This window comes from Melanerpes formicivorus, unplaced genomic scaffold, assembly GCF_026170545.1.
Source record: "Melanerpes formicivorus ecotype bairdi unplaced genomic scaffold, bMelFor1.0.p_v2 SCAF_1, whole genome shotgun sequence".
In the NCBI taxonomy this organism is placed as follows: Eukaryota; Metazoa; Chordata; class Aves; order Piciformes; family Picidae; genus Melanerpes; species Melanerpes formicivorus.
The window spans coordinates 56,167,030-56,180,014 of NW_027142353.1; the positions used below are offsets into that span (position 1 = coordinate 56,167,030).

Sequence of the window (12,985 nt, forward strand, 5' to 3'; positions counted from 1 at the left end):
GGACTGTGCAAGGGGTTTTCCCCGTGGTGTTCTGCCGGGTTGCAGGCATCCACACTCCTACTCCAAAAGATCATCCTCCCTCCTTACCTTTCCCCATTCTCTCTATTTCTGGCCCCACTTGTTCACTGCCTTTGTACCATCCTTGCACCCAACTCCTCCCAAATAAACATTACACTTGCATTATTCTCCCACACTACCACTAGCAGTCAAACAACATTCATACAACCCTCACTGTTACCAAACACCTCACTGGAGTTCCTGTTCCACCTCCTTCCCATGGTGATACCCGTGGTTCTCCACAGGCTTCAGTGGGTGGTGCACAATGCATGCTGTGAAGTTGTTTACTTCCAACAGTGGCTGGTTAGATTTACTATATGTACACATTCCCCTTGTAAATCAGGTGCCCACAGCCCTGTACTCAAGACTTTCAGCAGGCAAGGGTTTACATCCCACTGTTCATGCCTCCCCTGCCACATCCCCAGGACACCTTCCCATCATTAAAGGTCTATGCCACTTCCAAGAAAAAAAAAACACCACCACTTCTCTTGTGTCCTCCCAAGACATACTACCCATGAAAAAGAAACTAACTCCTTGCTAAAAGCCTCTAACCACTGGTTCAGTGCTTCAGTTGCCCGTAGTTGCGCTTGCTACAATGAAAAGCCAGAGACACTGTTCAGTGGAACACTTTGGAGGTATTTTATGTAAGGCTAGCTGTCCCTTTTGTTGCATGCCACTGCTGGCTCTTTGAAGCGGTTATTGTCACATTAGATAACCATCCCAAGTTTGTTACTGAACTACTTTGAATGGAATTCAAGATTCGTCCCTCCACACCCCCATCTTCTTGAATTTAGCATTTCAATATCAAGTTAATTTAGGATTGTTAAATGTCAGATGTGCTCATGCCTTCTGTATTGTTTCCATGATGTTTGAAGGGCAGGCAAGTTTTGCCAGGCAAGCACTACAGAAGAGGCACACTCTGAATGTGTTTCAGCATAATTAATTTCTGACATTCTACATTTCATTCCATATTTCTGACATTCTCTGTTTCATTCCATATACTACAGGATTAATACCTGGCTATGTTTGGGTATCCTCAGTGTCCCAAACTAACCTGCAGCTTATTCAGGCTGATATGACTGCACCCCTCTAGTATTACTTTGGTTGCAAATGTACTATGCAGGCTCCATGCTACCTCTTCACCTGACTCATATTATGCTCCAATGAAAATATTTTATTTTTTTTTTAAAGAGGGGGGAGGAGGGGGACGAGGAGGAAACCAACCACCCCAAAAAAACCCTTATTTGTTCAGTTTTTGTTCATTTCACATCCCTTTAAAGACATTTTAAAGGACTCATTACTTGGACACCAAGCATTTAAATCTGTTTCCACTGTCTTGAAGCAACATGTTAAAACTCCCTTGAGAACCGGAGGGAAAGCGCATGCCAGCAGCTCTTGCCTGCTTTTACATCTTTAACAAACAGAATGAAGATCAGAGGAGCCCTTCATTGTGTGGATTTCACCTCTCCGGCTGCTCCCGGCATTGCGGAGAAGGCTCGGCCCGGGCCCGGCCGGCCTTGCCTGCTCGTCGCCACCAGGTGGCACCAGAGCCCCGCGGGAGCCGGCGCGGGCGGGAACCGGGACAACAGCGCCCGGCACAAGGACCGTCTGGTTTTGATGATAAATGGGGATTTTGTCACGCCACAGGCCATTTTAACGCCGAGGTTCTACAGACAGTAATGCTATAAATGTCGAGCATTAAAACCGCCTACGTTCAAGAGGATCCTCCCCGCAAAGCAGCGCCTGTGGCGATGCCTTTCGGGAAGGTCGTGGTGCTGCCGGCAGCTGTCAGGCATTACCTGAAGTTCAGAAAACAGCACAGTGAGGTATTTCTAAAGAAACATTCTTTGCCATATCCAAAAAAAACTGTTTGAAACCCGCAAGTGCATGGATTCGGTGAGCAGGAGGAGGTAACAGCCGCCAGAGCTTCGGGTAGGGCTGCCTGCACCCGTCCTGGCGCCTCTCTCCCCGATACCGACCCGCCCGCTGGGTCGGGACCTCAAAAGGGAAACGCTGAGGTTTATGACTGCGGAGGATCCCGCCCATAAACAGCCATACCAGTGCAAACCCCACGACCGCTCCGATGAGGGAGTTACCTTCTCGCCTCCCGCTCGGCAGAGGGCGAGGGGCGGTGGCAGGAGGCAGCGAAGGGCGGCGGGACGCTGAGGTGTTTCGCTGCCCGCGGGAAGGAGGCGGTGGCGAACGCTGGGCCCGCCCCTCTCCCGCCCACTGCGGCCCGCCCAGGGCCGGCCTGCCTGCCCGCCCGCTCGGGACCGGCTCCGCAGCGGCGGCCGTAGCTGCAGCCGACGCCGCCGGTTGCAGCGCCGGCGCTGATGCCTCCTGCGGTGGCCCGGCAGGGAAGATGGCGCCGTCCCACGTCCTCAAGTGTTGCCAGAGGGTGTTGGCCTGGGTGCCCGTGGCCTTCATCGCCCTGGTCGTGGCCTGGTCCTACTACGCCTACGTGGTGGAGCTGTGTGTGTGTGAGTGCACGGGGAGGGTCGCGAGCGCTGGGCGCGGGCGGACCCCTCGCCACCCGCCTCTCCGGGGCTGCCTTCTCTCCTGCGCCCTGGCGGGGTTTCCTTTCCCTTCGCCCGCCTCCGGCTTGCTTTCAGGCGGGCAAGAGGAGATCCCTTCTCCAGCGCTCCCTCCGCGGCTGCCTTTACCTGTTGTCCCCTCGCCTCAGGCGCCCTCCCGGGGCCGCAGCCGAGGTCGGTGGGAGACCGCCCTCAGGCGCCTCACGACGGTGGGCTTCCGGCCCGGGCCGCCTGTGGAGGAGCGAGGGACGGGAATGGGGAAGAGGCTGTCCAGGCGCTTCGCTTGGAGTCAGGTCCCTCCAGGAGGCGGTGGGGAGCACGAACTCTTCAGGGAACCGTGCGGGACGGAGACCCCGCGGGGGCTGCCGGAGCCCTTGTGTGGTCAGTGCCCCTCATGCCTTCGAGGGAGAAGTTTCCCCTCTCTGTTTTTTTGTTGGTAATCTGCCTTCCTGGTGTGCCAAATAACTCCTTGGTTATCTTATGTATGTATTTATATCTCTTCCCCCCTCTTCCCCCCGCTTCTAATGAAGAAGCGGGGTGTCATTGAAGTGTGAAGTGTCTGAAAACATCGCACTTAAGCGGGCAGGGGGAAGGATTTAGGGCTTAGGAGATTTTGTCAGGCCGCGTCAAGACTTTCTGGACCGAGGGCTCAGCGTTATGTAAATGTGACCTGCGGGCAGTATCGGTCGGCCAGGATGATATTTACCCTTTTCTGCGTTCAGGAGGAAATTTCAGTTCGGGCAGATGTTGGCTTTCTCGGGGCACGGCGAGCGCAGTGGCACAGTGATGCGCTGTATTTGTCAGACGTGGTAAAACTTGGACGCAGCATAGGAAAACTAAGGAACGTGTTACTGAGCCCTTGGCGTGTTTAAGTAAGGAAGCTGAAATGAAAAAAAAGTAAAAATCAAAAGTACGGAGAACTGTTTTAAGTTACATATAGGTCTACCTGTCTGTAGCTCCGTGTGTTCCTTGCTATTTGCATAAAATACATGCTTTGATATCTGTAGCTAGAAATAAAAGGCTTGCATGTATTTTGAATCTGGGCAGACTTGTAGAGATCTCCTTTCATTACAAATAATGTTACTTTTGTTTGTTTTTTTTCTGCAGGAGTTAAGGGGTTTCATAAGTTTTCTGAATGCCCGTGGTATTTCACAGCCTTTTGTGTGAGCTTTACTGTTGTGGAGTGGAACACAAACCACAGGCAAAAGGTTTTTTGGACTTAAAATAGTAGAAATTGTAAAATAACACTTGTGAGATATTACATATAATGTTGACAGGGGATTCCAGATGTGTCAGTCTGTCCAAACTTTCCAGATTAATATGGTTTAGTTGTGTGAGTAAATAGTACTGGCTTTCTGGGAAAACAGTGCTTGAAACTATAAACAAATTTTAGACAATCATTAGTAGTACTGGAGGTCTGGGGCATGGGTAGTTACAGTAGTCTGAAAAGGGGCTGCACGATGTTATAGACTCACATTTTACAGGTGTGATGTGAAGGTTTACTGTACCCGTTGCAGTCTGGTATGGCAAAAGGTACTATGCATTTCTTCTCTTGCACAAAGAACAAACACTCAGAGATTGAGAGGGTTGTACAGGTGATCTCTGGCTGAATGGCAAATAGAATCTCAACCTCCCAAGTCCCAGCTCTGTGTTTTGATCACAGAGTAGGTTAGGGATGGGTACGGGTGGATAATTTCTCCTTCACAAGCATAGAGGAGGTTCAGAGAGCCCTTCTGGATTCATTAGGGTTTCATTTGTGTGAAAATCATTCAAAGAGTTGGCTCCTATTTATGCAAGCACTCTGGCATCTATAAATCTGTTTTCTAGATACCTGACACTTTTTTGCTTGCCCATCTGCTTTATTCTTAACATACTCTTTAAAAAAAAAGTGGTAATTTAGTAGGAAAATTACCAATTTTCGTTGCTGCCACTGAATTTTATAGTTGATACCTGTCTAAATCATACTTGGTGCCCAAGGATTTTCCTTTTCTGTGATTATTTTTTTGCTTGTTTTCTGTTGTGCGTTTTGGATCTGGGGTTGTTCGACTGGTTTATCATAATGAATTTTGTTTGCACTTTTGATAAAAGGTCATCTTATCCGGGGATAGGAAAGACAGGAAAAGGAGGTTTGTGTTGAGGGTTTTTATGGTGGTGAATTTTTTTATTTCATGTTGGCATGCTTTTAAACTGCAGCTGAGTTCAAACCAGCATACAGAGGAACACAGGGTTTTCTGTTTCTCTTGGCAGGTATGTTTACTTTCTCTCAGTTCTCTTTATGTTTTATTTTGATTTGAGAACTGGTGTTCTATGTACTGTAGAGAAGAGCATGGATGTGCCCTTAGTGCTTGGCTAATGAATGAGGTGATGCTGGTCTCTGCAGATGTTTGCGTGTGGCGGGTGCAAAAGCAAGGCATATGGCTTGTTGCATGTGTGTGGCTTTGGCAGAGGGTACAATATGCAGCTGCTGTGTGCCTGGCTAAAATAAAGACAGATGGAGAAAGGGAAGCTTTAGGAAAAAAGGAGAGGAGACACAATAGAAAATTTCAAGTAAGTGCTGAGAGGAAAAGCAAAGTTGAAAGCCCACAGACACGAGTGTTTTTTCAAAGCTTATTGTTAAAGATTAATGTTAGATTTTAAACCTAACAAGGAAACAGGGAGAAAACAGCTGCTCCCACCAGCTATTTCTTCTTGTGTTATTGTTGGGGTTTTTCTTCTCCTTGGAATCCCTGCTCGTGTATTAGAAGTTAAACATTTAGTTAGTAGATCAAGTGGAAGTCAATCTTAATGTAGCATTGTAAAAGATTCCTAACAAAGTAGAAGGTGGTAAAATTTGAGCTACTTTCATTGCGTCATCCTTTTCCTTTCAGTTTTGCTTCTCTGTTGCTTGCTCCACCCTCCTCTGTTGGGGTGCTCACGTAATGCTCAATGACTTCCTTTTGATGTTTGAGGAACTCAGTCTTACTCTATAATTCGCTGCTAGTATGTATTTACTTGGTTGTGCCTCTTCTATAACCATATATTATATAACTTACATACTGGCTGTAAACACTGAGGAAGATTGGTATGTGTAAGATAAAAGAAGGCTTGTGAGCTAATTTCTTGGTTTCCTCCCATGGAATCTTCCAGCATCCTTGTACCTCTCTGAAGCATTGCTTTTGTATGCTGGCAAACACTGGCTTATTTAGACCATTATTGGTGTGTAGTTGTGATCCATCAGGTACATCATCTAATAAGCTGATTGGAAAGGTGAAAACAGCCCTTTCCCAGCAAATGTATAGAAGTTGAAGGACTGTCAGCAGAATGGAAAAATTCTGTGAATGTGTGTAACTGAAGGAACTGCAGAAGATTCAAGGTAAATCCTCATGTAGATTTTAAATGTTTTAAAGTAGAAAAACATGAATGAACACTTTCTTACCAGATTATTTCTTCCTTTCACATGTAATACACCCAGAACTCTGTTTGCAAGAGAGCACACAGAAATCCACGAGGGATATTGTAAAAATGCTTTTCATTTGTTTCAAACCACTTCATGTGTTCTTTCTTGTTTTCAAAACATGTTTTGCTTTTAACACTGCTTTTGTAAACAATGGCTGTATTATGTTGTTAGTGAATTGGACTGATTGTGTCTGCTTACCACATCCGTCAGAAGCTCAGAAAGAGTGGAGCTCTTCTCTCATGGTTCATTTTCATTTTGTGCTGACTTGTATCACTACCCTTCCCAACCACTTTTGTAGGTGATGGGCTGCTATCCAGATAGTGTTCAGAAGGCACTGTTTTCATGGAATTGTTTTGGTTGGAAAAGACCTTTAAGATCCTCAAGTCCGCATGTAGTAGTAGTTGACAGATGTAGTACCAGTTGGTGGGTGAAGTCAGCTAAAATGCTATCAGAATTTGGTCATGAAGTCTGCACTGTGAAAAAGAGAAAGAAGTTCACTTTGGTTGAGTCATCTGTAGATCATAGCTAAGGTTTATTGGCTGGTTTTATCTGAAAATTGGAAATTAAAGAATTTTCAATGTTGTTCAAGTTAGTGTTTCACTTCTATAGCTTTACTATAGCTTACTGTATCTTCTATAGCTTTACTTCTTTAGAACTATATGTTCTGAAAAGCACAGTCCTGGCTCTTCTCCTGGGCCAAGAGTTGTAAGAAAAATTACTTATTTTATGGGTTTATTAGTCTTGTAACTGTATGAGTGTTTTCATGCCTCAAACCATTGAAAGTATAGGAAAATGTGATTTTGAAAGCTATAGGAGTAGTTAGTTGTGTGTGTTTTTCCATAGTACCTACTTTCAGAAAGGTTTGGGGGTTTTAATATGTTGTAATATCTCTTATGTCTAAAAGCCTGACAAACCAAGCAATTTGTAATTTAGAATTCATAATTTCATGTTAATAGCACAAACTGAAATCCTTGCTGTTCCAGAAGACTGCAGTAGCTCTTGTCAGGAGGAAGATAGCTCTGATTTCCCCGATGCACAGTCCACATGAGAAGCACGTGGTGATATGTTGTAATGCTCCCATTTGAAGAGACTGTTACATAAACAGAGGGAAGGTAATTCCATCTGCCTCCTCCAGAAGAAATCTCTACTGAAAATGCTAATGCAGTAGCTATCAAGCAACAGCAGGGTGATGTTAACAGCAGTGTGTCAGTAACTTGTGATTTCAAAGTACAGAAAAAGCTGGTCTCAGCACTGAAGTGCAACTTTTGTGTGTTAAGCATGCACAAACCATTCCCATAGGAGAAGACAGTTAACCTTTCAAGAAAAGGAGTAGCAAATTAAACAGGCTAAATCATTAGTAACAGTTAACTATGTGCCTCTCATGAATTTCAGAACAAAGGCACTGAACTGCTTTGGATGCACTTAGTTGTAGTCTCTCAGCTCAAGCATGCATATTATGATCTTAAATGAGAGCATTTCCTATTATTATAGATAAGTATAATTCTTATTGCAGTGCTCAGTCTGGATACAGATGTATTGGAAAATTAGATGCTCAGCTGGAGTAGAAATATTATCTTCATATAGGGTGCTTCTCACTGTATGAGTTATATCCACTTGGATATCCACAAGTCCATGGGACCAGATGGGATCCATCCTAGGGTGCTGAGAGAGCTGGCGGATGTGCTAGCTAGGCCACTCTCCATCATTTTCCTCCAGTCCTGGCTCACTGGTGAGGTCCCAGATGACTGGAAACTGGCCAACGTGGTCCCCATCCACAAGAAGGGTCGGATGGAGGAACCTGGAAACTACAGGCCAGTCAGCCTGACCTCAGTGCCAGGGAAAGTGATGGAGCAGATTATCCTGGCAGCAATAACTGCGCACCTGAAGGATGGCCAAGGGCTCAGGTCCAGCCAACATGGATTCAGGAAGGGCAGATCCTGCCTCTCCAACCTGATCTCTTTCTATGATCAGGTGACCCGCCTGGTGGATGTGGGGAGGCCTGTGGATGTGGTCTACCTAGACTTCAGCAAGGCCTTTGACACCGTCCCCCACAGCAAACTGCTGACTAAGCTGTCAGCCTGTGGATTGGACCACTACACTCTGTGCTGGGTTAGGAACTGGCTGGAGGGCCGGGCCCAGAGAGTGGTCGTGAATGGTGCCGCATCCAGCTGGAGGCCAGTCACCAGTGGTGTCCCCCAGGGATCAGTGCTGGGCCCTGTCCTCTTCAACATATTCGTTGATGATCTGGATGAAGGGGTAGAGTCAGTCATCAGCAAGTTTGCAGATGACACAAAGTTAGGGGCAGATGTTAGTCAATTAGAGGGTAGAAAGGCTCTGCAGAGGGACCTCAACCGACTGGAAAGATGGGCAGAGTCCAATGGGATGGCTTTCAACAAGTCCAAGTGCCGAGTGCTGCACTTTGGCTATGGCAATCCCATGCAGAGGTATAGGCTGGGGTCGGAGTGGCTGGAGAGCTCCCAGACAGAGAGGGACCTGGGTGTGCTGATCGACAGCCACCTGAATATGAGCCAGCAGTGTGTTCAGGTGGCCAGGAGGGCCAATAGCATTCTGGCCTGCATTAGGAATAGTGTGGCCAGCAGGAGCAGGGAGGTCATAGTGCCCCTGTACTCTGCTCTGGTTAGGCCGCACCTTGAGTACTGTGTCCAGTTCTGGGCTCCTCAGTTTAAGAAGGACATTGAGACACTTGAGCGTGTCCAGAGAAGGGCAACAAGGCTGGTGAGAGGCCTTGAACACAAGCCCTATGAGGAGAGGCTGAGGGAGCTGGGATTGTTTAGCCTGGAGAAGAGGAGGCTCAGGGGTGACCTTATTGCCCTCTACAACTACCTGAAGGGTGGTTGTAGCCAGGAGGGAGTTGGCCTCTTCTCCCAGGCAACCAGCACCAGAACAAGGGGACACAGTCTCAAGCTGCGCCAGGGGAGGTTCAGACTCGAGGTGAGGAGGAAGTTCTTCACCGAGCGAGTCATTCGGCATTGGAATGGGTTGCCCAGGGAGGTGGTTGAGTCATCGACCCTGGAGGCGTTCAAGGGGAGATTGGACGTGGCACTTGGTGCCATGGTCTAGTCATGGGGTCTGCGGTGTCAGGTTGGACTCGATGATCCTCGAGGTCCTTTCCAACCTAAGTGATACTGTGATACTGTGATCAGTTTCTAATGGCAGGTGGGCTTGTGCCCTTTATGTGGCACAAAATCTGCTCCCTCAGCAGCTCTCTAGTGAAAAAAATATTGTTCCAAGAGCAACAGAACTAGTCAGCCTGGTTTCCTGGGGAGTTATCTTCTATCTGCTCTTCCTACTCTTCTGCCAGCAGAAGGATTCCATCCCTCTTCTTGCTTGCAGCTCTTTACCTGCTATGCCCACCCCAGCCCTTTATTGTCAGTTCTCCCTTGTATCTTCCAAACGATTCCTAACAGTTCTACAGCAGCTGGCATCTTTCCTTGATTCCTGTTTACCATTGGTCAAAAGGAAGTGTAGTGACCAGTTTGGTGTTGCTTAACTTGCCAGCGGGCCAAGCAGAAAATGAGTGCCTAAGTTCATAACAGCTGTTTCCTAACAGGGATTGTGGGCTTGTCTCTTCTACCCATCCAACAACTTTGGGGAAACCTACTGACGTGTACTTGGTGTCAGTGGTGCAGGATCTCAACTGAGCTTCAAAACTTGCCTGAAACTGGTCTGCAGGCATGATGGTTTTGAAATAGGGGAGGCAAATGGCTTAAGGAAGGCAGCTTGTTGAGTAAGTGTCTGAGCCAAAGCAGGAATTCTGCTTGTGGTGCTACTCTTCTGTTGTAGCTGTGATCACTCTTTGCTGCAGCACCTCCTGATCACCTTTTAGATGTGGACTACAATGCTTTTGTTTGAAAGGTCTTGGATAGTAGGAATATTTAAGATTATGAAAAATAACTTCTCTCAAATTTTTCTCTGGCAAAAACAGTAGGAGCTTTCTGTATGCCATTAGAGTCAGAAGAAGGAACTAAAAAGTCACTTTCATTTTTAATCAGGGGGTTTATGTTACTTCAGCACTTATTAGTCTAGTGTTCCTACAGACAGCTGTGTATAAATGGACCAGAATTTCAAGTGCATGTTTTCAGTAGACATAATTTTGAGGTCATTGACTGTCTGCAGACTGGGAACTTCAGGTTCTGCTGTCTACTGAATTTTAAGTAATTTAAACATTGTTCTCTATCAGCTCCTATTTTTGTGGGTTAGTGTAGACATGCTGTCCATAATCAAAGAATTTACAGTGTTACATAGATACCCAAGGTGAGCTCTTCTACACCTGCAGCAGGTGAAACAATTAGATGGCACTGTACCTGCTTTTACTTTGGAACTTGAGACTGCCTGTGATGGAAAATGGGAGTGGGAGAAATTCTAGTTAACTGGCTGAAATTGTACTTGCACATGCTGAGGCTTCATGATGTTCATTTTTTTTTCACCCATTCAATACACCAGCATTTAGCCAACTCTTTGTTGAACAGTCTCTTTCAAATGGTAAGAATTTATGCTGGTTTAACATGTATTTTCTTTACAAGTGTTATAAGCTGTGGATTCCTGAGTTTCCCGAGGCAGCTTTTATGGAGTCTTCAATTCAATCATTAACTCCTCTCCACCTGGTCCCTATTCTTCCTGTAATAGGACAAGATTATCTCTTTTTCTCTCATTAGTATGTATGAAATGTAATAAAAGAATTTGGGAAGTAGCCACAGGCCACTATTTTGAATAAGATGAATCTCTACCAAGGTGAATCAGGGGTAGAATGGATAATGAGACTGCAACAAATGCATTTGTTCTTTCAGCCACTTCCCCAATCTGACCTCTTTCCACTGTCACTAAATTGTTTTCTGTGGGATGAGCTGCCCTGAGTCAAAAAGAAAAACTTTGATTTCCTCCCCCCCATCCACAGTGCAGTACCTCCTCTGTAACTTTTGCCTGTTTTGTCTTATCTGTGCTAAAAATCAAGTTCCTCCTCTGCACAGTATTTCAAGCCTCTACTTTTCCTTTTTTTTAAAGACCAAATGGCTCATCTGTTCCTTATTCATGTTCCCGTCTGACTATTAGAATTTTCTTAGGGGATTGTGGAAGAGAGCTGCATCACGAGAACAGCATGCTTTCCCTTTGCAGTTTCTGCAGCACTCTCTCTGATGCTATATATGGTGCAGCATTGTCTTATGATTAAAATGGCTCCATGCTTCACATCTGTGATTTTACAGAGAGATCGAGGGAGGTATGTTCAGGGAGACTTTGTATGTAGTATTTTAGTTGTGCATTTTGATAGGTGTTTGTGAAGTGCTAAGTAGGGAAATAGGCTTTTAAAAAGAAGGAAAAAAAAAAAAAGCCATTTGGGAGAATTTACATTAAATTTCATTTGGATTAAACCTAAGTAACCTTGAGAGGAGCAGATCCAATTTGAAGAGACCTAAACAATTTTATGAGCTGGTTTGCAGTCGTGGTAGACTTAGAACTTTTATTAAGTGCCTCAGCTACTGCCTTGTCATATCCTATGTGCAGAGAACCTCTTACTATAACAATTTTTGTGACAAGTTATCATGGCTTTTAGGTTTGGCAAGTTTAGATTAAACAAACAAAAAAAAACCCAAACAACAGAGATGTAAATTGAAATGTGATAGTGATAGGACTAGGGGGAATGGAATGAAGCTGGAGGTGGGGAGATTCAGGCTGGATGTGAGGAAGAAGTTCTTCACCATGAGAGTGGTGAAGCTCTGGAACGGGTTGTCCAGGGAGGTGGTTGAGGCCCCGTCCCTGGAGGTGTTTAAGCCCAGGCTGGACGAGGCTCTGGCCAGCCTGATCTAGTGTGGGGTGTCCCTGCCCATAGCAGGGGGGTTGGAACTAGATGATCCTTGTGGTCCCTTCCAACCCTGAATGATACTATGATACCATGAAATGGAACCCCAAACAACGAAATGTTTCTATTCTGTTTTGAAAAACACCATGTAACTAACATGGAGGGAAAAGTTTTGGGGATTTTTTTTAGGTTTGGTTTGGTTTAGTTTGGTGTTTTTTGTTTTTTACAGATACTGTAAAAAGGATGCAGGATATAGGATTTCTGTGGAGGCATTTTGTGTGTGTATCAATTTAATCTAGTGCTCCTTAAGATTCATGTTTGGGTTTTTTTAAATAATAGTGTTTTTAAAGGCTTGAGTTTAACCTAGTAATTGCATGCAGAGGTATTACTTTCTGTGTTGCTGAGATAAAGCTAAAGCAGCAACTGATGCAGAGGGTAGGCTTGAACGTTTTTTAATAATTCATAATTTAGACAAAGGGAAGCTTAAACACCACTGACTAGTAGGTTCAGTAGCTTTCTCTCTTTTGCGTAGCTTTTTTCTGTTGACATTCTCAGACTTGCCAAGTATCTTATGTTTCACCCCACTTCCCACACTTTCAGAAAGCCACACGGAAAAACCTTTTTACCAAGGAGCAGTTAGGAAGGACATAGGCATCTGTTTGTGAGCAGGAACGATTGTCTGTGCAAGCTGCTAGGCGCATACAGGGTATCAGGAGACATACTGCCATGGCTGTGCTGCCTGATTTTGTGATAGCCTCCTACAGTGTGACAGTGCTCTCCTTCTCCTCTTGCTGCAAAGCTTCTGGAGTTTTTAGGAGTGGCTGCACCTCCTGACCAGGAGGCAGTGAGGCAGCAGGTTTAAGGGTCTGGGTCACTTCAGACTTAATCTTTAGGTGTTTAGAAGTAATCACTTTCCTGATAAAAATTTAATGTCGTTCCTGACTTACCAGTAGCTGTAGTTTCTTGTTCTTCACAAATACTATTTTCTGCCAGTGTGCCACATTCCCCTACTTCACCTGCAAATGTAGCTGTTCTTGCAACTGCATTATCATACATCATATCCTGGGAACATGACAGCAAAAGTAAATTCTTTTAGTAGGTGTCATGCATGCATCAAACTCTTACTCATTTCTTGCTAGGCAG

The 12,985-nt window shown here is 45.4% G+C and overlaps 1 protein-coding gene across 3 annotated transcripts in view; it reads left to right on the forward strand.

Moving 5' to 3' along the window:
- The first annotated feature begins 2,341 nt into the window (after positions 1 to 2,341).
- ZDHHC20 (zinc finger DHHC-type palmitoyltransferase 20) overlaps positions 2,342 to 12,985 on the forward strand; it is a 50,094-nt gene continuing 39,450 nt past the window's right edge. For 2 of the 3 annotated variants that reach the window (XM_068144091.1, XM_068144100.1), the window contains exon 1: positions 2,342 to 2,537. In XM_068144091.1, coding sequence (XP_068000192.1) covers positions 2,420 to 2,537 — 118 coding nt within the window. In that variant the 5' untranslated portion in view covers positions 2,342 to 2,419. The remainder of the gene's footprint in view (positions 2,538 to 12,985) is intronic. The other variant, XM_068144108.1, reaches the window with a different exon arrangement.